Source organism: Phyllostomus hastatus, unplaced genomic scaffold (genome assembly GCF_019186645.2).
Source record: "Phyllostomus hastatus isolate PE091 unplaced genomic scaffold, TTU_PhHast_1.1 phas_scaffold_78, whole genome shotgun sequence".
Lineage (NCBI taxonomy): Eukaryota > Metazoa > Chordata > Mammalia > Chiroptera > Phyllostomidae > Phyllostomus > Phyllostomus hastatus.
In genome coordinates this window covers 84,398,743-84,426,647 of record NW_025334041.1, presented here as the reverse complement: position 1 = coordinate 84,426,647, position 27,905 = coordinate 84,398,743, and the positions used below count along the sequence as shown (strand labels likewise).

Genomic DNA, 27,905 nt, shown 5'->3' with positions numbered 1-27,905 from the left:
GACCAATAGCACATACCAAGTCTCGGTGGAAATGATTAGAGCCAGAGCTTGGGTGTCTGCAGTGGGGGGCTGGCAAATCTGGGCAAGGATGCTTCACCCTCTGGCTGACCCCAGCTGCTCTCTTTGTGTGCAAACCACTTATTAGAAGATTGCTGGCACCAGTGGCTTAGAGGGCTGAGACAGTTCATGCCCCGGAGACTCTTCCCTCCTTCAGGTGAGAAATTGATACAGCATTGAGCATGGCAGCGTTTGATTTCTTTTCCTTCTCAACTGAAGAGTGTTTTCATTTCCAGCTCAAGTGTTATTTTAAAAGAAGGGATTGCACAGAGAACAAGTGTCACTTGTGATGGCACAGAGATTTCTGTAAAGCTCTCCATAAAGCTGCACCGTGTACATGTTGTCCCAGGATAGCATCCAGGGGTCTCCAGTCTCACGCTGCTCTGAGCTGCTCTGGGGATTTCTCTGGAGGGTAGACTGCCTTGTTATGAAGGGGCCTTCTTGCAAAATGTGTCCCTTCTGTCCCATACTAAATTCTAATCTTCTAAAAGGCTGGGACTGTATAGTGCTTTTTGTTGTTTTTTTTTGGGGGCGGGCGGTGTGGGGTGGGTATATTTTACAGTACTAGGCAAACAGAATGTGGAACAAACTCTTGATTACTTTTAACGTAGTAGGCACTCTGCTGAATGACAGAGGCCACAGTGAATCAGTCATCGTCTTTGCCCTTGTGCGGTCTGCAGGGTTCAGGGCAATAAGGCATCAAACTGAGAATTACACACCTAAATATTTAATATACTCCAGATATGCCCTGAAGGAAAAGTATAGGGTGCTGTGTATAACAAGGGGCATAACCTAATCAGAAGGTGACTAAACGTTACTTCTATGGAATTAACATTGCCTGAAATCTGAAGGAGTAGGAGATGGTCAGGCCAAGAGAGAGGTGAAAAGGGCAAAGGGTGAAGCATGCACAGAAGTCCTTAGATAAAGTGGAGTACATCGACCTTAAAGAAGAAAGCAGGTGACTGTGACAGGAACAGAGTGCAGTGAGAGGCTGTTGTGTTTGAATGATGTGGAGAGAGAGATCACATGCTGTCACGGAGGGCCTTGCTTGCCATTATCCGCATTTGACATTCTGAGAGGGGAGAGCAGCCACTGAGGAGTTTCAAACAGGTGAATGATATTCAATTTCTGTTTTTAAAAGATTACCTTGGTATATAGAATAGAAAATGGCTTAGTCTGATGCTTAGCTACCCACTGGATTTCAGTGAACAAAGAACATGGTCCTACTGATGTCTCTGACCATTTTTCTCTACAGTTGCCAGGTAGGTAACCCCACGGTAGCAGTACAGGAGAGGTGGGCCAGGTAGCTCTGGGAAATGCCCTCTTTTGGTGGGTCTTGGCTCTTGACAGGCCAGGCCCAATATGCAGTGGTTCTATGGGCAGTAATTCACAAGCTTCTGGTGTGTGTGAGCCAACTAGATTCTTAGAACTCTAACCTTTTGTTCCAGGGAGGCAGGTGACTTCCCTGGAGATATCTTTTTTCTTTTTTCTTTTTTTGGCTACTCTTGCCAAACCCCTTGACCTGGAGATGCTCCCCAATTGTTGCAGTCCTGGTAAGGAAGAACCAGTTGCCAGCCACCCCGTGTTTAAGCTGGGCTGTGGCCTCGATTGGGTTCCATTGATGTTTCTGCAGCACTGCCAGAGATTGCCAGTGCGCCCGCCCGGGGCTCCTGATGGGGAGAGAGGAAGTCGAATTCCTCAAGTCCTCCCCCGTAATGGTGTTCTTTCTGCCTTGGGAAAGGACTGCTTTGACATGTTCCCCAGAAGGAGGTGGCACATGGTGATTTTTTAATTTGAGGCAAGTAAGGAGAGATGAATGTTAAAAAAACAAACCCCAAGTTCCCACTGTGACAAATGCTTCAGCTTGACCTTTTCTCCTGTGAAATCTTTGCTTTGCTCCTTGCCATCTGTTCTGAATTTCTGAAAATTTTTGTTCCTTCTCAAACTTTTGGCAAAGTGTCTTCAATATGAATATATTGTAGGAGAGTGTTTGTAAGCCTCTTGGTTGTCACTCCCTGTGGGAGTTCACAGACACTGCAGGCAGTACACCCAAGTCCTCACTGCAGAGAGGACTCTCTTCCACTTGCTCAGCCAGAGAGGTAAAACTTTGGTCAGCCTCCCTTGCCTTTTACTGTGTCTTTTCTCTCACCTTCCCCAGTAGGGGAGGTGTTCCTGCTTGGTGCACTGTTGAAGGGAGGGAATGGCAGCAGGGGAGAGTGGACCAAGGTGAAGGCCAGGAATTGGGTTTTTCTCTGTTTCTCAGCTTCCCAGTACAGTGGAGATTGTAGTACATGCCCTGCTTACTTCACAAGGTTCCCCAAAAAGATCAAGGCAGGGCTGTTGTCTAGTACAGTCCTAACCTAGAAATAGCTTTTCCTTAACTTGTGTAGGGCGTAAAGGGATTTTTTAAATGTTTGTTGCCTGGGCTTAAAAATCAGGAGATTTTACCTAAAAATCCAGCTTCTACTGGAAACCAGAACACTTGGCAACCGTCAGCCCACATTCCAATATGGCCACAATTGACTGAAGTTGAGAAATGGCTCCCTGTGAATGGGGCGTGCACTTTCTGGTTTGTGCAGTAACTACAGCGCTGTTGCAGTGAGTCTGTGTCATCAGACTCCCTGTGTACATTTTGTTATACAATACCTGGATTGTTTCCCTCTTTTAGATGACCCGTCTGCCCCTGTAGGCATATGGGTTTGTGCCCTTGATCTCAAGAAGATATTCCAGATTTAGAACTTTATGATAAGCCAGGTATCATACAAGTACAAAGGATTTGGTGGGGGGCGGGGGATGAGAATGGAGTTAAGAAGGGAACACCTATATTCATCACATATCTTCTATGTGCTAAGTGTTTTGCTTTTCATGTAGTCCTTCACAAAGCTGTGAGATAGATCTCAGTGGCTCTTTAATGTGAGAGGACAGGGTCTCAGAGAGATTGTGGTTTGCCTGAGCTAAGGTTTGGACCTATCCTGTTGGACTCTACAGGAATGCTGTGTGGTCTCAATGTAAAACGGGTACAGTGCCTTCCCTTTCCAGAAACTGCCGTACACATTTGTGTCTACAGAAGGCATGTAGGTAAGGGCTGTTCTCTTGACTGGCAGTGTAGTCCTTTTTTTTTTTTTTTTTTGATACTTTTATATAAAGCTACAGAATATTCTTGGTGTACTTTTTAATTCTCCTTTAAAGCAGAGTTGACACCTTCTTTTTTCTTAGCACCTTTTTCAGAATTAATATCTAACAGATAAAAGGAAAGCTGTGTGTAGAGCCCTACCCTTAAGTACAATCACTTTTTCATTATGGGTCCACACCTCGTGTAATGCTAGGGCTCCCAGGAACTGAGTTTTAACACCACTAATTTAGTTAACACCACTAATTCAACTTCTGTACTTGAGGAAATGAAGGCCAAAGGGATCCAGTAACTTGTCCAGTGTTGCCCTTTCTTTTACATCTTCTAGACAAATTCCACTTTAACTGGGTTCTCCATCTGATTCTTTAGAAAAGCCTCAGAGTGCTATTTTGTTTTATGCTCATTTCTCCATAGGTAATTCAAAGAGAAACTGCATTAAGTAAATAGCACTCATTGGGTTAAACCCTATTCTAAAAGAGAAACAAAGTTTGTAGGGTAGAAAAGTGGAAGACAGGAACAGAATATGAATCTGGGGAAGGTTTTCTCATTTTAGTGCCTCAAATCTAGGCCCGATTTTAAAATATCCACAAAAACTTCTTCGGCAGCAAATTCAGAAACCCTGCCTCAGCACCGTGATGGGCTTTATCTCATGGTCTAATCACTCTCATTGTCTGCCCAGCTGTTTTCCATCTCTGTGCACATCACCACTCAGATCATCAATTTGGTGTGCTTTCTTCCCTTCCTGCTCATCTTACTTCCCTCGTCCCTCACTTTTCCTTGCTAAGTGGAAGTAACTGATGTCTTGATTCATTTGGAACTGCCCCTGGGGTCTGGTACCATTCAGTATTTGAAATCAAGCCAGAAGAGGTACTACACTTACTTCTTCAAAAGCCCCATTGCTGCCCTAGCTGGGTGGCTCAGTAGGTTGGAGCATTGTCCCATGCACCAAAAATGTTGCAGCTTTGATCTCCAGTCAAGGTACATACCTAGGTTGTAGTTGTGATCCCTGGCTCGGGGTGCACACAGGAGGCAACCAATCAATGTTTCTCTCTTACATTGATGTTTCTCTCTTTCTCTCTGTTTCCCCCTTCCTTCCTTCCCCTCTCTCCCTCCCTGCCAAATCAACAAACACATCCTGGGGTAAGGAAAGAAAGGAAGGGCAGAAGGGAGGGGGGGAGGAAGGAAAGGAGGGAGAGAGGGAGAAAGACCCATTGCTGATCTTGAATATCATGCTCAGGCCACTGAGGAGGTTTTGTTTTAAAAGTTTTAGTCATGATAATGATGTTGATGACCATGATCTTTTGTTGATGTCAGAGTTGAAAGAGATTTTAGAGATGATATAATCCCATCCCTGTGTATTACAAATTCTCACTTGCCTTCTCTCAGGAGAGAAGGAGGCACTTCTGTCATCTTTGCATTAGAGGCAGAAGTCCAAGTTATCTCAGTAATTTTATTGGTGACTCCATGATCCTATACTTATTAAAGCCTTTTATCACAAAAGTGGTGGGAGCAGCTAATCCTAGGACTTAAAATGATGAAGGCTCTATAAGGAAATGCAAATTAAAGCCACAAAGAAATATCACTACACACTCATTAGAGTGGCTAAAGTAAAAAGAGTGATAATACCAAGTGTATGGAACAAACCAAAGTCTCACATGTGGCAGTTGGGTGTATGAAATGGCACAACCACTGTGGCAAACTGGTAAGCAGTTTCTTATAAAGTTGAACACACACTTACCATATGACCCAGCCATTCCATTCCTAAGTATTTACTTAAGAGAAATAAATACCTATGTCCACAAAAAGGACTTTGATATGGACATTTCATTTATAATATAACCAAAAGCTAGAAATAATTTAGATGTCCTTCAGGTGAATGGCTAAATTAATTGTGAAAGATCTATGTAATGGAACTCTAACCTGCAGTTTAAAAAACTAAAATACTGACACATGTGACAATGAATTTTAGAAATGCTATGCTGAATGAAAGAAGCCAGACACAGGAGTACATATTGTATGATTCCATTTATTCTAGAGCAAGCAAAATGAATCTATAGGACAGAAAACAGGCCAGAAATTATATGAGATGGTATGAGAAGGAGGGGTAGATGCCTACAAAGAGGACTAAGGAACTGATTGCAGTGATGGATTGATTATGGTGATGGTTGCAAGGGTGTATACAGTTGTGGAAATGCATCAAACTGCACACTTAAAAGGGTGCATTGTATTATATGTGAAGTTGATTTTAAAAGATGAAGGATCTAGTCTGAACTCTACCGCTAACTAAACTCTGTGTGTTCTTATGAAAGGAGCTTAATCTCTCTACAACTCTTTCCTATTGGGAAAATGGGGATAATGGGTAGCTCACCTACCCCATTTAGTTATTGTGGAAATATAAATGAAATCATTTATGTTGAAATGCCTTTGAGGAAGTAGAAAGTCATATACAAATGCTGGTTGAGGGCTGGGGGGAATATTCCATAAACTCCTCTTTGGGGAAGAATGGCAAGAACTATGATAACCAATATATGATAACTGTGATAACCACTGTATAACTAATATATAGGGTCCAGCACTAATAACACCCCTTTTTTAATTACAAAATCTTTTATTACAAAATTATAAGCATGTAATTCTGCAATATAACAATATCACACTCGGGCATACCATATGACATTTTAGGTGGAATGTTCAAGCTGAAACTATAAATTATTATACCCATATTATTACCCTACCAGCCATACTCAAACAGGTGTTACTTCTGCTAGACCCTGTATATATTCTGGATTTTATTTACAAGTCATCTTTTAACTTTGTGTAATGTTGGCTATGTCACTTTCCCTTTCTGGCCATCAGTAAAATTATATGGGGTTAACTAGAGTAGAGGTAGAAAACTGTAGGCTCAGAGACTCTCTAAAGCCTCCCAGATGTGTTTTCTTGACCCCCTACAATGTTATCCTGTCCAGCATTGATTTAAACTGTGACTTGTTGCCAGTGTTTAAATCTGAAGATTTCACATAAAGTTTTGGGTATCCAGTTTATCTTTAGAAGTGATTAGATCTGATAAAACTGGATCTGTATTCCTACATGATAACAAGTACTTGGAATTGTATAGTAGCTGTTCTTTTACATGGGCCATACACTCTAGTTTTCCACAGTGTCCAATACTCTTTGTGGCCTTTTCTATTCTCTGTTGTAACATTAAAAGGAAAGTTAATTCATTTTTGAGTGTCCTTGATATGTTAGTCACTAACCTAGAACATGACTCTGCAGAAGGAAGCCAAGCAGGCAGGATTTCTGTCATAGTGAGTAGAAAGTACACATTCACATCATTGAAAATTAGGAGAAAGTTAGACCAAGAGTGCTGCTATATGATTTAGGGAAAGTGAGAGAAAACACATTTCTCTGTGGAAGTAAAAAAAAAATATTCCTACATATCTGATAGACAGAAGTGTGTATGTGCCACAGTTATCTCACCTGTTTTACTTGCTTACTTCACGTAATGAGTCAGGTCCTTTTTCCCATTGTGATTCAGTAAATTCATGGGTTATCCAAAAAATGCACTTAAGTAAAATCATGGAGATTATTCTTGTTTCAAAAATGCCAGTAAACAGAGACTGGCACAGGCTCTACTGAACATTAACTTTTCTTACCTCTGTTCAAACCATCCCCACCTCAGCTTTAATTTTTTTATTTAGTCAAGCTCTTGGGATGCAACTCAATCTGAGATGAGCATCTTTACTGGCAGTCTTATAGCTGCCTTTGTAATGGCCCGAACCCTGGTTAGCTGTGGCTGAGAACCTTATTACCCTGATCCATGTGGTGGACCTGTACTGAAGAAGTTCCTTGAGAAGTGCTATCTCCGCTCTACCTTCTAGTAATTTACCTCCCCATTTGGTCAACTACATAGTAATAATGGTCAACATTTTAATACTGACAGTCCTACCAGGCTTTGATTTTAATCTAATGATCAAGGAACTCTGATTTAAATGCTGCTCACCTGCAAATGAGCTCCTGTATGGGCATAGCTACTTAATAACATGGTTCTGTCAATATTAGGTGTACTGGTTCATTGCTCTGCCTTTAGTTTTATGTTGGTCATGAGCTTTGAGGATCTGGGCTGGCTCTTCTCAGCCAGTTGTGCATGTGTAGATCGAGGGGTAGGCGTCTGACTCATTTCTTCAGTCCTGGCTGGAAAGGTCATTTTGCTGCTACCTGGTAAAGTACACTGCTCCCATCTGGTGGCAGTTATCTCAAATTGCTACATCACCATCTGAAAGGACACCTTTGTCCTTTAGTGGTGCCATCATGCATTGCAGAACTGTAGGAAATAGCCACTCCCAACTTTTGCTCTCCCAATTTTTGGTCTCCAGCACTGTCAGCAGTACTTCACAGTTTTCTTTAACATAAATGAAGTGGGAAGAACATGTTTTTGGATAATTAGAGAATGACACTCTTCTGGGTTCTGCCCATAGTTAGCTGTGGGACTCCTAAGCCTCACTAGGTTCTTCTGCCCATAAAGCAAAGCGCTCGGACTTAATGTTCTCTAGAAGTACAAAGTCTGTAGTTCCGTGATTTTTTTTTTTTTTCAAAATTGAAAATATCTATGAAATAAAAACCACTCTGGCCACAAAACAAGTATAAATGTATATTGAAATTTTATAATTTATTCTATAATTTTTCTCAGTTTTACTTGATTATAAGACACATCATGAATTTAATAGCCTTTTGGAGAAAAAGAAAGACAAATAGCTCTTCATTAAATGTACATATTTATTACAAGAATATGTCAGATATTCTAAAAATTAGAATGTAAAAACCTGTGTATCCTAGAATTGAGAGGTGGTGTTGTTGTTGTTGTTGTTGTTGTTGTTGTTTGTTTGGTGTGTGTGTGGTAAGACCTCTCTTTGTAAGTGCATGTGAGGGCTTAAAATTTTTTTTTTCGTAAATAATCAAAATTCTAGAATTACAGTGGACAACTGAGCAGTGTAAGTGTACTCTAAAGCAGGGATTCCCAACCCCTGGCTGAGGTCCATGGCCTGTTAGGCACTGGGCTGCACAGCAGGAGGTGAGCAGCCAGTGAGGGAGCAAACAGCTCCCTGGTGCCAAAAAGGTCAAGGACTGCTGCTTTGAAGTATTACAAGAAAATGAGAAGTGTTATTGAGATAGAAAGATTAAAGAAATGACAGCTGAAATTAAAGATTTATTCAGGTGATCACTTTATCAGTTATATAAATGTCTAATCATGGGGTTTACACCTGAAACTAATATAGTATTATATATCAACTGTAATTGAAAAATAAAAAAATATTTAGAAATAAAATGAAAAAATAAAGATTACATGGTCAATTTCAATGTTTACCTGAATGCTGAAGACAGGAAATAAACAAACATGTGGTCTCCAGTAAATCATTTTCAAAGTACACATTGGACCATTTGAACCCATAAAATATTTTAACACAGAATTATGTATGTATTTTATGAAAACATGCAACAGTGCTTTGTGATTAAAGCTCTCTTTGGTTTTAAAGAACAGAAACTTACTTGGGCTGACTTAAAAAGAAATAAGTATTGTAAAGATGCAACAGGAAATGCTGTGAACGTCAGCAGACAGGTGCTGAAGTGCTGCTGGGCCTCAGGAACTAGACTGGCTGTGAGGATCCCAGTCCTATCTACGCCCTTAGACCTCTATAACCACTGCTTATTGCCTTATATTAATTTTGCATGTGGCTGCTAGCCCCAATCCAATGCCATAACCTCAGCTCAAGTTCCTATACCAATGACTTCTCTCTGCATTCACCTTCATCCAATTAGTAGTCACCTTTGTGCAAAACATAACCCAGTGCCTTTTTTTTTTTTTGCATTACGCAGGCTTGATGCACAGGATAATTCAAGCTAAATTATGAAACTACACAAGCAAGCAGTGGACTAGGTGTCCAGTATAAGTGCCGCTTATCCCAAAGCCTCCAACTTTGACAGCTTTGCAGCACCTTATCTAACTATAACCCCCATTGACAGTCTCACCGAACACCTAACACAGTGTGTGGGGAGTGAGGTCAAGGTAGGAGTTCTAAGGATTTGTAGAACACTAACAAATTCAAAGTATTAAAGAATGCCTTAGCTAGTAATTGTTGCCTTAAAGGGAAAAGTCACACCGAGGCTCATAGGACTGTAGTTAGAAATAAGTAGAATCTCAAACTGCCTACGACAATAGTCAGAATGTAGTTTTTTCCTTTCATCTGTTTGTTCATCTGCTTATTTGTAGGTTCTTTGGAAGATAATGACTGTTGTTCCTTTTTCCTGAGATTGTGTTTAGGAATAATTTCTCCAATTCCTGCCACCTGATTGCATAAGTAATACCTATGAGTCCTGAGAATCTAAGAATGCATTCTAAGTCAGGCTAGCTGACAGTGGCATCAACGCCATCAACAGTGACAGCAGCCAACATAGTCATCTGCCTGACTTTTTGAACATGACTCAGAAGGGCTTGTATGTTTGTTTCTCTCACAGGTGGATTTGCTATCGTGTTTCTGGTGAGGACAAGCAATGGAATGAAATGTGCCTTGAAACGCATGTTTGTCAACAATGAGCATGATCTCCAGGTGTGCAAGAGAGAAATCCAGATAATGGTAAGGCTGCCCCTCAGACTTGAGGCTGTTTATTTAAAGAAAGGGGTGGGGAGTAGAGACCGTGCCCTCTCATGAGAAAGACAAGAGGGGCTCATTCCCTTTCCTGAGGTGGCAGAGAGACCTTTGCCCAGGATGCGAGTGAACAGCATTGGGGTGTAGGATGTTGCTCTTGCCTTGGTTACCCTCAGCTGGAGGATTGAAAAGAAAGGAGCTTATTGAGAGAACGGATATATTTTTAGGTCAGAGAAATCATTTTGGGCATTGGGAAAGTTTATTTCACAACATGGTTCCCAGAATTAATTGTGGAGTTCAATCTGGGAACCCTCGCTTTCCAACAAGCCTCTAGTTTCTAGTCTTGTCTCTGTCAGTTACCAATCCCAGTTTTCAACCCTCTTGAGCTCTTCAGCTTCTGTGAACATATCTTTCCACACAGTTTTACATGGCATATGTAGTTCTTTCCACCTGGAATGCTTTTTCCTTTTTTGACCTAGAAACCTCTTACTCTATGATGTCATTTATTAAGAATATGCAAAAGTGATCTTTGGTAATAGAAATCAGGTGGTTATCTGGCTGTAGGACATTGATTAGAAAAGGGTATGTGGGAACTTTCTGGGCCATAGAAATATTTTACGTTTTGTTTTGGATAGTGGTTAATACAGGCCTACACAATTGTCAGACCTCAGTCGAGCACCTTAAGATCTGTGCATTTTATTTATGTTAGTTATATCTTACATCTTAAAAACTTACTCAACTTTCAAGATATATATTTATAATGTTTAGAGAACAAGTTCCTATCTGCTAGAGGTATTATGATGAAATATTTATGGATAAGATAATTTGATGTCTTAAAGTTAATGAGGCAATTTAAAAGAGAAACAAGATTGGCAGTGAACTGATTATGATTGAGGCAAAGTGTGGGTATATGTATGTTCATTGGAGTTGCCTCTCACTTTCACCTCTGTTTAATATTATACATAAAAAAATTTAAATAGTCTGTTAACCCATTGTGTTTCCACAGTACTTTTGTTAATGCTAGTTACATTGTTTATCTTGTTATCTTATAAATAATTCTGCTATTAGAAAGTAAGTTATTTAAAATCAGAAACTTTATATTCCAGTGCACTGCTTGAGGTAGAGTAGATACTTAATAAACTTTGGATGAAATGGATGTATAAGTAATGGTAATAGCAGGTGCATATGTTGATCAAGAGATGGTGATTGATTTGTGCTCTGGATTTTAATGCTTTGGTGAAGAGGTCCAAAATATGGATGAGCATGGCATTGCAGGTATTCCACCAGGCTTTGCTTATTCCTGCCTATCCTTTGTGGGTTTGCCCCTTCTGTGGTTGTTTAGAGTGACTAGTTGTACTGTAGTTGAACTACTAAAAGAACTCAAAATTTTAGAGAGTCTGATACTACTTTGGATTCCAGAAAGCTGAAACTATTTGGGAAGGAACTGATGGTAGAAAATATGTTACTGTCATCATTGCAAAACAAACAAAACAAACCTAAGGTTGATCCACATACACTCAGGGTCACATGGATCTGTCCACAAGGCACCAGTGCTCTCCCACCCTGCTGCCACACAGTTCCAAGAGACTATGCTCACTGTATTTCCCTCTACCTACCCAGTGGGTTTTCTGGAGGCTTCTTACTACTCCTTCTTTTCCCACTTTGCCCCTTTCTTGCTCAGCTCTCACACTCTATTTCCTGTCTTTGCTTCTGCTATTTCCTCTGCCTGGAATGCCCTTCTCATTCATTTTCTGTTGTTAGGAAAGTAATTCCATCCTTGAACTTTCTCCCACTTGTTCATAAACATGTTTGAGGGCTTACTTTGTGCAAGGCAGGCATTGGAGTAGAAGTAATAAGAAAACACAGGCTCCGTAGAAACTCACAGATTAATGGACCTGATTAGTAATTAAATTATGTGGTTTTGCCCTGACTGGGTGGTTCAGTTGGTTGGAGCATCATCCCCTTCACCAAAAGGTTGTGGGTTCAATCCCTGGTCAGGGCAAGGAAGGAAGGCGGACAACCGATGAATGTTTCTCTCTTACATTGATGTCTCCACCCATAACCCCCCCACCCCCCATATCAATAAACATCCTCAGGTGAGGATTTAAAAAAATTACGTGGGTTCAAGTCCTGGTCCAGCCATGTATCTTTATATTTTTTAACAACTTAAATACTCAAATGGGTGAACTAAACTTGTTACAAAAGATATCTCAAACAGTTCCCCTAGGACTTTTCCTATGCCATTTCAAGGTTCCCAGGCAACCACTTTTAGTTGAGTCATTTGATACATTTCTAACTAACATGCTGATATTGCTAAATCTTGACTTTTTTGTTTTCCATTTTAGGCATTACATACTATGGAGAGTAAAAATTTAGCTTTCATCCTTTGCATGTCCTTTTCCCCAAATACTTGCATTATTCTCATCTTTTCTTCCAAAATAACAAAGTTTTGGCAATATATTAGTTATATTAATATTATTTTTATTTTGCTGAGTCTCCTAGTGGACTATAATTACTATTATTTTCTTATATAACTCTCTTTTCCTTGGAATTAATAATTATCTGGTGTTTTGGGGATTTTTCGATCTTAGTTTTCTGCATACTTTTCAGCAATTTAATCCAAAACCTTCCCAACTTTATGTAATTATTTTAATACTCTTAAACACATTTGTTATTCTATTCATTTTTTTCTTTTTCAAGAGTTCTGTCTTCTGATTCGATCGAATCTGGATTGGTTGCTCTCTAGTATATAGGAATTTCCTGGGCATTCCCTTTGTCTCTCTTTTCTGTTAGACTTATCGACTCATCTTTTTGACTTCCTCATTTTTCTGCATTGATTGGTAGGATCATGTGATTTTTTTTCTTTTCTAGCCTTAATCATGGTAGATTGTATTGATTAAGTTTCAAATATTGAACCAGCCTTGCATCCCAGCAATAATTGGTCATGTTCTGTGTTTTATAATTATTTTTATATATTGTTGAATTCTATATGGTAAGGATTTTTGCATTTATAGTCAGGAAGGATAATGTTTCTCTCTCTCATATATATATATATTTATATGTATACATATTTTAACTTTTTCTGGTTATCAGGGTAATTCTGACTTCATTACATGGATTGGGAAGTGTTTGTTCTTTATCTCTTATCTGGAAGAGATTTCGTACAATAGGTATTCATTCTTTCAGCATTTGGTGAAATTCTCTAGTGAAATCATCTGGGCTACAGGATTTCTTTTTTGGCAGTTATTAAATTTAGTTTCCTTAATAATTATACGGCTATTCAGATTATTTCATATTAGGTGAGTTGTGATAGTTTGTATTTTTGGGAATTGGCCCATTTCTTTAAATTGTCAAATTTATGCATGTTGTGTTAGTTGTAACTCTATAATAATAATTCTCCTATTATCCCTTGATCTGTGCAGTTTGTCGTATAGCCCCTGTTTTATTCCTGATGTTGTTAATTTGTATCTTTTCTCTTTTTTCTTTGTCAGAAGTTTGCCAGTTTTATCAGTGTTTTCAACAACCATCTGTTCATTGATTTTTCTCTCCTTTTCCATCTTCAGTTCCATTGGTGGTTCTCATACTTATTTCTTTCTGTTTCCTTTGGGTTTATTTTGCTTTTCTTTTCCTAGGTACTTGAGACGAAAGTTTTGATGATTGATTTGAGACTTTTCCTATTTTTTATTATTTATGTTTGGTGCTATAAATTTCCCTTTCAACACTGCTTTATTTTGATGTGTGTATTTTATATTCCCTTCTGCTATAATTTATTTATTTTTATTCCCCTTGAGACTTCCTCTTGATGCATGGACTACCTGGAAGTATATTATTTAGATTCTGGTTATTTGGCAATCTTTTCCTTATTTTTTAGTTATTGACGTCTAGTTTGATTCCATGGTGGTTGGAGAACACATTTTATATGATTTCACTTCTTTTAAGTTAATTGAAGTTTGTTTTATGACTCAGGATATGGCCTCTCTTGGTATATGCTTTGTGGGCACTTGAAAAGAATGTGTATTCTGTTATTAGGTAAAGTATTTGATAAATGTTGATTATATCCTGTCAGTTCATGGTCTTGTTTTCATTCTACTGTATCCTTGCTGACTTTTGCCTAGTCATTCTGTCACTTGTTGAGAGGATTTGTTGAAATCTCCAAATATAATTGCAGTTTGTCTCTTTCAGTTCTATGAATTTCTGCTGCACATGTTTTGCAGCTCCATCGTTTGGTGCGTATACATTTAGAATTGTTAACGTGTTCTTAATGGATTGACTCTTTTATCATTACACAGTGTTCTTCTCTGTCTCTGGTAATTTTCTTTATTCTGAATTCTACTTTATCTTTATTAATAAAGGAAATCCTGTTTTACTAGGATTCAAGTTTGCATAGTGTATATTTTTTAGTCCTTTTATAATACTTTCAACCTATCTATATTGTTTTATTTTTGAGTGAATTGTTATAGTTAGCAAATAGATGAATCGTACTTTTAAGTCCACTCTGCCAATGCCTGTCTTATAATTAGTGTATTTAGACCATTTACATTTAATGTAGTTATTATTTTTTAAATAGTTTTTATTATGCTATTATAGTTTTCCCATTTTCCCCCCTCTATCCCCCCTCCCCCCTGCCCCACCCCAACCCTCCAGCATTCCCAACCCCTTAATCCACATCCATGGGTTGTACATATAAGTTCTTTGAGTCCTCTGTTTCCCATGCCATTTTTTATCTCTCTCCATCTACCTTATGCCTACTAACCATGTTTCTTCTTCCCTGTACCTTACCCCTCTATTCCTCCCTTCCCCCTCCCCACTGAAATCCCTCTTTGTGATGTCCATTTCTCTGATTCTGTTCCTATTCTGGTGGTTTGCTTTGTTTTTGTTTTCATTGCTTTTCTTTTCTTTTAGGTTCATTTGTTGATAGTTGTGAGTCTGTTGTCATTTTACTGTTCATATTTTTTATCTTCTCTTTCTTAGATAAGTCCCTTTAATGTTTCATATAATAATGGCTTGGTGATGATGAACTCCTCTAACTTGACCTAATCTGGGAAGCACTTTATGTGCCCTTCCATTCTAAATGATAGCTTTGCTGGATAGAGTAATCTTGGATGTAGGTCCTTGCCTTTGATGACTTCAAATACTTCTTTCCAGCCCCTTCTTGTATGTAAGGTTTCTTTTGAAAAAAATCAGCTGATAGTCTAATGGGCACTCCTTTATAGGCAACTCTTTCCTTTTCTCTTGCAGGTTTTAAGATTCTCTCTTTAATCTTGGGTAACTTAATGATGATGTGCCTTGGTGTGTTCCTCTTTGGGTCCAACTTTCTTGGGACTCTCTGGGCTTCCTGGACCTTCCTGGAAGTCTATTTCCTTTGCCAGATTGGGGAAGTTTTCCTTCATTATTTGTTCAAATAAGTTTTCAATTTTTTGGTCTTCCTCTTCTCCTTCTGGCACCCCTATCATTTGGATATTGGAACATTTTGGGTTGTCCCAGAGGTTTGTAAGAGTCTCTTCACTTTTTTGAATTCTCATTTCTTCATTTTGTTCTGATGGATGTTTATTTTTTCCTTTTGTTCCAAATTGTTGCTTTGAGTCTTGGTTTCCTTCCTGTTACTGTTGGTTCCCTGAATATTCTGCTTTATATCACTTTGGGTATCCTTCATTTGTTTTTTCATTTTTCAACCAAGCTCAATCATATCTGGGAGCATTTTGATTACCAGGGCTTTAAATTCTCCATCAGATAGGTCAGTGATCTCCTCCTTGCTTAGCTCTCTTTCTGAGGCTTTACTCTGTTCTTTCATTTGGGCCATATTTCTTTGTCTTGGCACAGCTGATAGGTCATAAGGGGGTGGGGCCTTAGGTATTCACCAGGGCGGGCAGCCCTCTTTGCTGCGCTGTGGGGGAGGGGCCAGAGAGGGTACAGTGGTCTTGCCAGTCTCTAGTGCACTTTTCAGTGGACTTTTGGACTCTCCTGGGAGACTGGGAGCTTCTCCTTCTGCAGCAACCCGCCTCCCCCACCATAGCCCACAGCCATCTCTGAGTCCCCTTAAGTCAGCCCCTCCCAGGCAGCCTTCCGAGCCTGGGCAGCCAGCCCTGCCCCCAAGGCTGTTGCGTTGCTGAGGTTTTTCTGAGCCGGCTATGTGCTGTGCTGCCTTACCCATCTGGTTGTTCTGGTTGATTTTTCTTTAATTCCTTTGTTGTCAGAGTTCCATGCAGTTTGATTTCCTGGAACTTTTGGTTGTTTATTGATTTTAGATTGGTTGTTATCCTCCTTTGGTTGTATGAGGAAGTGAAGGGTCTCTGCCTACACCTCCATCTTGGCTGGAACCTTAATGTAGTTATTTGTTAGTCCTACCTAATAAGTTAGCCCTTAAATCTCCTAGTTTAGTTTTTTCTTTTTTTCTCTCTGTTTTTCTTTTCCTGTCTCTTTATGGCTATTTGAACTTTTTTTAGAATTCTTTTTAGAATTCCATTTGAATTTATCTGTAGTGTTTTTGAATGTATCCCTTTGTATGATTTTTTAAAATAGACTTTATTTTTTTAGAGCAGTTTTAGGTTCATAGCAAATTGAATGGAAAGTACTGAGAGTCCCCATATACCCCGTTTCCCCCACATGCCTAGCCTGTTTTACTATTAACATTAGACAGAGTGATACATTTGTTACAATAGTGAAGCTGTCTGACACATCATTATCACCTGGAGTCCCTAATTTACATGAGGGTTCACTTTGGTACTATACATTCTGTGGGTTTTAACAAATGTATAATGACATATATGTACCATTTATTATTGTGAGGAATTGTTTTACTGCCCTAAACATCCCCTGTGCTCTGCCTGCTCATCCTTCCCTCCCACCAACCCCTGGCAGCCACTAATTTTCTTTTTTGCACTGCTGTCATAGTTTTGCTTTTTTCAGAACTTCGTGTAATTGAGATTATTAAGTATGATTCAGTTTATAGCCTTTTCAGATTGGCTTCTTTCACTTAATAATATACATTTAACATTTTCCATGTCTTTTCATGGCTTGATAGCTCATTTCTTTTTAGAGCTGAATATTTTTTTGTATAGATGTATTATAGTTTATGTATCCATTCATCTAGTGAAGGATTTCTTAGGTGCTTCCAAGTTTTAGCCGTTACGAATAAAACAGCTATAAACATCTGTGCAGGCTTTTGTGTGGGCATAGTTTTCAACTTATTTGGATATTTCATAGATTTTCAACTAGCAATTGATATTTCAATTTTTAAGATTTCTTTTTATATTTCTAACTTAAAATTTTATTTTAATTTTACTCTACTTTGTAAAAATAATTTTACTGTAGTCAAAAATTCATAACCTAAAATTTACCATCTTAACCATTTTTTAAGTACACAGAATTTTTAACTATAAGTACAGTGTTTATAGCAGATCTTAGAACTTATCCATCTAGAATAACTGTAACTTTATATCTGCTGAATAGCAACTTCCCATTTTCCCCTCCCTTCAGCCTCTGGCAACCACCCATCTACTCTCTGCTTCTTTGAGTTTGGCTATTCTATATACCTGATATAAGTGGAATCATACAGTATTTGTCCTTCTGTTCACTTTGTATAATATCCCTAGGATTCATCTATGTTGTTGAATATGATGATTTTTTGTTTAGGTGGAGTCATATTCCATTGAATGTATATACCACATTTTCTTGAGCCATTACCCATCATTGAACATTGGCTATTGTGGATAACATTGCAATGAACATGGGTGTGTAAATATCTCTTTGAGATCTTGTTTTTAATTTTTTTTGGATATGTACAAGTAGTGGAATTGCTGGATAATGTGGTAATTTTTGAGTAATCTCCCTATTGCTTTACATACTAGCTGTACCATTTTATATTCCTGCCAGCAATGCACAAAAGTTCCAATATCTCTGCATCCTCTCCAGCACTTATTTTGTCTGTTTTTTTTTTTTTTAATAGTGACCATCCTTACGAAAATAAGATGATACCTCCTGGCGATTCTGTTTTCATTTCCCTGATGCTTAGTAATGTTGAGCATCTTTTCATCTTCTTGCATGCTGTTTTGTATAGCTTTTAAGTAGTTATTCTAATTTATATAATATATAGCATGTGTATAATTTATTGGTGTCATTTGTTATTTTACCAATTCAAGTGAAGTATAGAAATCTTACCCACCAGTCCCTCCCTCAACCTCCCCATTTATAATATATTTATCTTAAATATTTCTTCTATACATGCTTAGGGCCACATCAGTGTTGTAGTTATCCATATTTTTTCTTACTGTGTTCATCCTTCCTGGTGTGTCAAGATTTCCATCTACTATGATTTCCCTTTTGTTTAGAGATCTTTCTTCAGCTATTCTTGTAGGGTAGGTCTGCTGGTTATAAATTTAATTAATTTCCTTTCATCTGAGAATGTCTTGATTTCCCCTTCATTCCTAAAGGATGTTTTTGCTGAGCATAGGATTGTAGAACAATAGTTCTTTTCTTTCAATACTTAAAAATGTGCCACATCCTTCTGGCATTTGGTTCTGATGAGATATTGACTGTTATTCAAATTGTTTGGTCTCATATAGGTAATGTATCAGGTATTTTTGCAGTCCCTCCCCCTTTCTGTTTTCCTTTAGGAAATTCTAATCACGTGAATGTTAGATCTCTTGTTATAGTTGTGCAGTCCCCTGAGGCTTTGTTCTTTGTATTTTTAATAGATTTTATCCTTTAGAAGTTTTAATTTACAGAAAAGTCGATATGATAATACAGAGAGTTCCATATGCCCTATACCCTATTTCCCCTAATAACATCTTATGTTAATGTGGTACCTTCACAATTTAGTGAACCTGTTTTGTTACATTATTATTAACTAATGTCCATAGTTTATTCATATTTTCTTTGTTTTTATCTAAGATTTTTTTCTTTTCCAGGATCCCATCCTTGATACCACATTACAGTTAATTTTCTTTTCCTTTGGCTCTTCTTAGTCGTGACAGTTTCTCAGACTTTAATCATTTTTAGAAACTGTCAATTTGGGGGAGTACTGCTCAAGTGTTTTGTAGGGTGCCCTCTATTTGAATTCATCTGATTTTGTTTCATGATTAGATGGGTTATCCTTTTGGAGGAAAACCACAGAGCTAAAGTGCCATTTTTATCACATCTTATCACGAGCTCATAGCATAATCATGATTTTCCCTGTTGGTACTGACTTTGACCCCCTGGTTGAGGTAGTGTTTGTCAGATTTCCCTCCTGGAAAATGACTCTCCCCCTGTCCTTCTTCTTTTTTTTTTTTAAAGTCATTATAGGCAGCCCAATTTAAGGAGTAGGGATTTATATTTCCCCTTCTTAAAGGTGGTGTTTCTACATAAATTGTTTAAAAATTACTTAGAATTCTTCTGCAAGAGATTTTGTTTCTTCTCATTTATTTATTTACTTATATCAGTATGGACTCATGCATATTTGTTTTGTTCTCTCTTTTTAAAAAAATCTATTTGCTTCTTTTGGTTTATATTGGATAATTCCTGTTGTTTTATATTTCAGTTCTCTGACTCCGCTGACCCTTTCATACTGTTGCTGACCGTATCTACCATGCTTTTTGCTTTAATTATTATACTTTAGAATTTTCAATTCTAAAATTTCCATTAAGTTCTTTAGTTTTCAGTATTTTTGATTCAACTTCCTGTTTCTTTGCTGAGGCTTTCTATTTATTTGTTTCAAACATGTTTGTAATTGCTGGTTTAAGCATTTTTTCCATAACCGCTTTAAAAATGATAGCTTGATAATTCTGTCTTCTCTGTCATCTCAGTATTGGCATCTATTGATTTTTTTTTCCATTTAGTTTGAGATCTTCCTAGTTCTTAGGTTGATATACTTCTGTTTTAACTGGTTTCTGCTCTAGCAGGAGATTGCTGGGGGCAAAGGGGTTGTTCCTCGTCACTACTCAATGGGGACAGCAGTCCAGGTTTCCCACTGGGCCTCTGTTGACATCCAGGACTATTCCTCATCGCTGTTAGATTGGGGCGGAAGTTCCACTTCCCCAGGAGGCTTCCACTGATGCTTCCTGGTTGGGAGAATAGGAGGGGCTGGTTAGTGCTGTTCACGTGGCCTTCACTGACACCATGAGTTTGGGAGCTGGCCTTGTCACGGCTCGGTAGTGGTGAAAGTCTTGGCTCCATGTGGCCTCCTCTGCCACCATCACAGTGTCACTGACCAAGAGCATCCCGGGCTCTACCCCAGAGCCACTGGATAGAATCTGTTTTTAGACTGAATCACTAGCTGATTCATGTGCATATGAAAGTTAGATTGCACTGCTTAGAATTAGATTCTCAATGACTTCAAAGATCTATTCACTAAGTACAGGATTAATTCATGAGTAAGACTTAGGAAAGGGAGAGTACATTTGAGTGTAGGCAGGAGGATACCATATTTTGCTGTGTATAATGCACACTTTTTGCCCAAATCTTTGAGGGAAAAATAAGGACGCGCATTATACATGGATATGATGATTACATACCATAGACACAATAATCCCGTGTATAATGTGCACAAGAATGTGGGTGCACATTATACATGGCAAAATGCGGTATCTGGTACTTCTTATGTAGTGGAAACCTACAAGGGCCCCAGATACCTTGGCCTTCAATAGAACTCCTGGACCTACGTAGATATCAGAGAGTTTCCTTTTACTACTACACAGACTTGATGGCTTTTATTTGCCTATGAATAACTCCTTGAAGAGAGTTATAAAGGGAATTTAGAGTTACAGAAGGAAAAAATGGGGAAGGAGTAGTGAGGCAGAAGACTTTTTTACAAAGCAACTTTGGGAATATAAAACTAATTTCAGGCCTTTGAAATGCTTTCTTTCATCTTTTAAATTAAGACAAAGCTGAAATTTGGTTAAAAGGGTCTGTATAACCATGGTGTGATTCTAGAAGTAGGCAGCAATAATGTTGACTCATAAAATCAGAAAACGTTGAGTATTTGAATGGAGTGTCAAAGGGGCTTAATATTCCTCTTTGGAAACTTAGTATGTGGAAATAAACGCAAGCTCTATGAGAATCAGGAATTTGCAGGCATCATGCAGACATTGCGAGGAAGGGTGGCTTGAGCAAATGATATATAGGGAAGTTGTTATATGTAATGCTCATTTTTACTATTTTTAAGTGAATGATATTATTGATGTGCAGGTTGGAATGTTCTTTGTTTTCTTGAACATAAAGATTTTTAGACATGTATTTAGGAATTGAGTCTTCCATTTTCTTATAAGGGCTTAAGATTCCTAAATAGGAATTCTGTCCCAGGTGGGCACACGTAACCAGGTTCTTAGTGATCAGGAAAAAGAATTGAACCAAACACCCAGAGTTTATAGCAGAGAACATGGGAGCAGGCCAACTCCAAGCAGAGATTGACCTCATGGGCTGGAGGGACTCTATTCTTACAGGAAGGATCCTTTCTGGCTAATTTTGGTGGGCTTTTACTGAGTATATTACAAGTAGTTGCATTACTTTAAAGCTACTGCGCATGTGGTCCCATGATCCACCCCGATTGGCCACCAGGGAAGAGGGTCCCACAATGCTACTGAATTGATCCCCGTTTCTCCTGGGGTCCCCCTGTACTAGGTTCACCTTTCCCTAAGCCATAGAATTATAGCTCTCCATGCGAGAGATTGGTGAAAAAGAAAAGAGTTATTTATTCAAGTTACACAGACTAAAAGTAATGACCTAATGACTGCCAAAATCCCAAAGTCCCTTGAAATACCCACAAACACACATGGTCCTTCCTTCCCCCCTTTGGCCAGTCTGGGGTACCATATCTCAGGAAAAGAAATTGAAGTCCGTGGCTTAGGCAGCTCTCGGTTTTTCCTAGTAATTTGTGCTCAGTTGGCAGGCCTTCCTTAGTTCCCAGCACCATTGGTTGTGTTACAGAACACAACAAGAGGGGCCTGGGACAATATACTATTATTGAAAGAAGGCCCCGGGTCCGTTATGTCTGCCGCCCGAGGAAAGACGTCTCTCAATGCCAGAGATTCGTGAAAAGGAAAGGAAATGTTTATTTAATGCTATACAAACTTAAAGTAGTGACCTAATGTCTTTATCAAAAATCCTAAAGTCCCTTAAAACACCCACAAACATACACAGTCCTTCCTTCCTTCCCCCTTTGCCCAGTCCAGAGTACCGTATCTCAGGAAAGGAAATAGAAGTCCATGGCTCAGGCAGTCCTCTGGTTCTTAGTTAGTCCTCCATCTCGACTGGGAGACCTCCCTGGGTTCCCAGCACCCTCGGCTGAGTCGCCAGGATCTCTGCTAAAACCAGGTGGTGGTCCCCCCCTTCTAAAGCTGTGGGGGTCCCCACTCTGTCCAGGCCTCGTGGTTCTCCCTCTCAGGGCTGCGGCAGTCTCCACTCTGTCAAGGCCGCGTGGTTCTCCTCCTCAGGGCTGCGGGAAGGGGAGAGTCCCCACTCTGCCAAAGCCGTGTGGTTCTCTTTTTCAGGGCTGTGCATGGTTCTCCCCTTCCAATGGCTGAGGTCCTCCCTATTCTGCTAAAGCCGCATGGTTCTCTCCTTCTCAGGGCTGCGCATGGCTCTCCTTCCTAAAGCAGCATGGTTCTCCCCCTAATGGCCGCTAAGTCCGGGTTTTAAATCCCCCGCCAATCTTCCTCTGCAGCCTCATTTCCGACTCCTCCCACACTCGGCTTCACATGCCAGAACTCATATCCTTCCAGCTTTACTGGGCTGCCATCATGAGTCTGGGCAGGTGTGGCCCCATGTCCTGGAGCCAATCTTCTCCGAGCTCCCAACGCAGGCGCTGTAGCTTGGGGGGAATCTGCCCCCCAGTCACGTGTTGGTGGGGAAGTTACTTCCATTCCCCTGGCTCAGAGATGATCACAGTTATTTAACATATCTAAGCGACCAGCCAAAGGCTATAGATATGTTAAATGACCACGCCAGAGGGTAGCTGCAAGGCTGTTGCTATGCAAAACAGCTCTCAATGGCCCTGCTCCATTTGTCCCTTCCCTCAACCCACACCTGGGGAGTGGGGGTAAGAACATTCTTGAAATCACCTGAACACCTTGAGTTCTGGATCCCATTCCAAATCCTTTTGGGGACCCTTTGGCTGCACCCTCCTACAATTCTGCTGCAGGAATCTTGAAGCTAGGGATAGAAGACTGTTCTGTGCTATAGGTATCATCAATTCAGATCCCAGATAAACTTTAAATGTGTAATAATCTATAGGATCTGGATTGAAGGGCTGATTTTCAAATGCTAGCTTTTTTGTGTACTTGTAAAAAAAGTTTTTCAGTGCTTCAAGCAGTTAAATATGGAAGTTAATAAGCTAAACTAAAAGCACTTTAGATATCTATTTAATAAAGTAGGTTTTCTAATAACATATTTGTTAGCACTTTATTTATCTTGTTTAATGTTATTTAAAAATAAAGTTTGAAATGACAACACAATCTATTTAAGCTTACCACTATTTAAATCATGTAATATAAACCGATCTGATCTATAGTTTAACTGAACATTCCTCAGACCCCTAAAATTCAGGTTTTGACTTACACTCACCATATACACTTTCCCCCCAATACTCCAAATACTAATTGTAGCAAAGGGTATCAAAGCATCTTTCTGACATCCTATCTTTTCCTAAGTAAACAGGTGGTAACTAAGAGGTGTTCTTAGTTACCCCCCCACTGGCCCCTCATGGGTTCCATCATTTACCTGTACATTCAGTCTGTTCTGTAAGCTTGGGCCTGGTCTTTTATCTAAAGCCAGGGAAAGTTGGAACATCCTCTGACCTGTTAGTGCTGAGAACTGATGCCAGTCTCAATTTGCAGTAAGGTTTTCTCTTGACCTTTTCTACATTTTACAACCATTCAAACAGATCTGTCTCCGTCATTTATAAACCAGTGATGTTTTACTCTAAAATCTGAGATATTGCTGCATCGAGTCATTAAAAGTTATGGTCTCCCTCCAAAGAGGTGGTCTTCTCTGGTGGATATTTCGCAGGATCTCTGCAGAGACAAAGTGAACAGGAATTTGCACTTGAACTCATTAGCAAACATCTTGGCAAACTGCTCTAGGGTGCCATTTACAGATGTCACTTATGTAGTTTGGGTCCTCTAATAGCACTTAACTTCCTCTTGGCTCTACCAAATGTTTTTTTTTCCTTGTAGATTCTTTATTATTCCTCTTGGAGTGATACAAAGTCACAAGCAACATTGCCAATTCTTTTTCAAAGAGTTAAGTGTAGGAATATTAGTCTTTCATTCCTCCTTGTGGACATTTGGAACACATGGCCTTCTGCCCCATTTTGGTTTCCAAAAACTTCTCTCCGGTTCTCCATGTTTCCAGGACTGTGTAAATGGAAACAAGTTCTAGAAGAGTTGATAATAATACTGAAAAGCAGGTGGAATAATAGTTCTGCAAAACATGAGTCCTAAAGTCACTTTCTATTTGGAGAAACTTGAACTCTAGAGACTGCTTTTCTGCCTCATTATCTCTCTTGTCTATTATATCCAAAGCAGTTATTCTAAGACTTTTCTCTCATCGAGCTTCTTTCTCATTCCCTTACACTTGGAGATGATTTTGCTTTCTACCAAAAACAGAACAGTAGATCTGAACTCACTCGTATTCTCTTTTTTCCCAGCCTTAACCAATATGCATATCCATTTTTATTTCTTCCTGCTTTCCAGGCAAGAAATGTCTTTCTAAATCTAGTCCCTGTAGCAGTGATCTGAATCGCCACTTCTACCTACAGGACTTGGTTCCATCAATTACCACAGCCTTAATGCCTTCTTCTGCTCCTTCCATTCTCTTTGCTCAATTATTTCCCAACATAAAAATTCTTTTCCTCACTACTGCTTCTCTCTTAAGCACAAAATGTTCTTAAAGAGTAACCTGTAGTCACTGACCTTTCATATTCAATTCCCATTCTGTGCAAGTCCAGTTCCATTCTCACCTCCACTCTGAAGCTGTTCTTGCATAGGTAACATTTCCACCTTTGGTCTACCTTCTGAGGCAATAGTCATTCTTAATCTTTCACTCAGAGGAACATTCTAATGAGTTCTAACTTTGATACTCTGGGTTCAATTGTATTCATTTGATATTATGAGGTTTCATCTTGTTTTGGTATGTGATTTCAGATTGAAAGAGGCTTTATTACTATAAACAGCAAAATCTCTAGTTAGCGTGGTGATCGTTACTGTTCTGTGGTCCAAACTGCCAAATTTGTGTGATGCAGACTCCAGCCAGCAGGGTCTGTGAGTTGTGGCTACAACAAACAAATTTACATGGACTGCAGAAGTCCTGTGGAGAAAAAGGGACGGCATGCCCACTCTCTGGGTAAGAGAGTGCCCCGAACGCTGCCTGGACAGGCTTTTATTGCTTTTCTGGGTACATTACATAGAGGATGACCCTCATTTACAATGCACAGTTTCACTGTAGGTGATTACCTTTTACAGATAACAAAGGAAAGAATATTGCTAATTACTTCAAAGAAAAGGATGTTGCAGATCAAGGGGAAAAGTGATTGACTGGTTACACTCCATACTTGGGAGGTTTAGCACAGACTTTAGGAAGTTACTTTAAAGATATGCAGTAAACATTTGCTGTCTCAATTCAGGGTGAGGGAGTTTTAGCAACAGCAAGCCTCAAGGCAGCTTAGGTGCAACACAGGCCTGATTCCCCACAGAAAATCCGGGGATCTGGGTCCTGTGTGCCAACTCACTCCCACCAGTTTTCCGAATCAGGGGTTGGGCTGCATTCACCACTGCCACGCCGATAGGTTTCCTATAGTGATTCTTATGAAACACTATTTTCCACATTCTCCCTGCCCCCATTTTATAAAACCAAAGTAAAATATTAAAACTAGTTAATGATGTACTTGACAAAAGTCCTATTACCCAGCTAGCTCACTTTTTGTTCACAATGACTTTGGAGTTTGAACATCATCATTACATGGATTGCCTCTCTGGCAATAACAGTACCAGGGTGAGCGGCCACTTCTAGTGCTCATGTGGTCCTGACACAAATAAATTCCCCACACAGCCCCAAGAGATCATATGCAGCTCCAACCAGAGAGGCTGAAACATAACCCATCTTCTCTATATCTCAGCTGGTTGGATTGAAGGGCTTAATTACAAGTAAAATGCCATTGTAGTCCCTTCAAAAGTTTGTGAATCAGTTATTCTTTTCATGTAGTTCCTAAAGGAAGAAAAACAGTATGAACAGTTTAAAAGTCAAGCTGAATTCACATGTGACCAGGAAAAAAACATCACTTTGATTTTCACATGTTTAAATAGTTCATACTTTTTCTCTCCTCTTAGCCCCTTTGCCATGTTTTTGGAGATGTGGGTCTTTGCTTCTGGTTTGCATGGATTACTAATGCAGTGAGCAAGTAGTCACCCCATGTCCCTTTGGTTCTAGAATTTAGTTCATGTGAGTGCTATGGTTTCATAGGGTTTCAGAACTGCTATTGAAGATCTGGCCATGAATCTTAGAGACCACTGGAGGTCTGCTCTTGACCCTGCTCCTTAGTCTCTGCGTATTTAAATTATCTGTGCTAATGAAACTGACTGGCTTATTGTGTCTGTGTAACTGACAATATTTCAACTCTTCTTTACAGAGGGACTTGTCAGGACACAAGAACATTGTGGGTTACATTGATTCTAGTATCAACAATGTGAGTAGTGGTGATGTATGGGAAGTGCTCATTCTGATGGACTTCTGTAGGGGTGAGTATATGGACCATACTTTAAGCTCTCATTTCACTAGCACTTTTATTGTCAAAGGCATGATGATCGTTTCAGTTATCACACTGTACCCTAATGTATATTGTTGTAGTTTTAAAGACTGGAAAACTAAGAGGCTAAAAGATACAGCATTTGCTGTCACTTCTTGGTTATTCTGATAATGGCAAGGATCAGTGGCACAAGCAGTTCAACGTGGTACATAATACAAAACTCCATTTTTACGAGGTTTAGGAAGGTTTGGTGCTTGTGTGTGAAAGAGAATGTATCAGAATGAGAATGAATGTGCTGTGATGCTTTAAAACAAATATTGGAGGCTAATAATAAAGACCAATTCCAGATGAACTAAGAAAACATTTCAGCTTCCCTACTCCCTCACTCATGCGTTCTGTTTTCCACCCACACCGCCATCCTTGTAATGGCATGAAAGAACCCTTTCTATCTAATGGAAGTGGTGACCACCCTCCCCTTGCTCAAGAGCCATGATTGCCAATAAGGCAGCATTCAAGCCATGCTGCTCTTAACAGTGGAGTTAAGTAGTTGAAAGCCTGGAGTTTCAAGCAACAGTTACCTTGAGAAATCCATGTAACATGGATTTACTCAGAGTTAACTGCATTTCATACAACCATTGTTTGAAGTTTTGACCTTTTTTTTTGGCCTAAACAGCCGCCACTTAAAGCTTGGGTCATTGTCTAACTATTTTGTAGTCCCCCTACTTCCAGTAGCATTTTCCTTGCCTTAAGATACTGTGCATAGACTAAATATGTTGCTAATCCCCAAAATGTTCATGTTAAGTAATAATTTCAGCCTTTACTATAAAACCTGTTACCTGATTTTTTAAGTACTATAAAATTTGAACCTGACAGTTTGTTTCCTTCTGCCCATTCTTCTTTGGACAGTAAAATGTTTAGAGATGAAGCAATAGGAGTATCTGGGGATCTGGCTAATTTCATAAATGCAGCCATTAGTCCTTTGGTCCTGGAGGTTAAGTGTTAGTATAGCATTTCTACAGACCTGGCAGCAAGTGGTGAATCCAGGGAAACCGGGCTGTTCCTAAAGTACAGACTATAAAGCTGTCTTCTTCCTTCTCCTAAGGTCTATTGTGCTGTTGGATTCTTACTAAAAGATATAGCAAGTTGAACCTGTAGCCTTGTCTCAAACACAGCGTGGGCAGTGTAACTGGGCAACTAGAGCAGGACCATATTGTCAGTTCTAGTACTAATCTTGGAGACATAATGAGGGCAGTTCTTGACTGTGTGCTTTAGGAAGCACTGGAAACTGTTTAGGAAGCACAAGGAAACTCTTTTTGACACATTAGAAGAAGCACTGAGATGTAAGAGAACAAATCCCAGGCTG

General features: G+C 39.4%; 1 protein-coding gene across 12 annotated transcripts in view; it reads left to right on the top strand.

The window, feature by feature from the left end:
- Positions 1-27,905, top strand: part of AAK1 (AP2 associated kinase 1) — a 167,497-nt gene that overhangs the window by 68,493 nt on the left and 71,099 nt on the right. For all 12 annotated transcript variants that reach the window (XM_045828860.1, XM_045828861.1, XM_045828862.1 and 9 more), the window contains exons 3-4: positions 9,698-9,816; positions 26,426-26,534. In XM_045828860.1, coding sequence (XP_045684816.1) covers positions 9,698-9,816; positions 26,426-26,534 — 228 coding nt within the window. The remainder of the gene's footprint in view (positions 1-9,697; positions 9,817-26,425; positions 26,535-27,905) is intronic.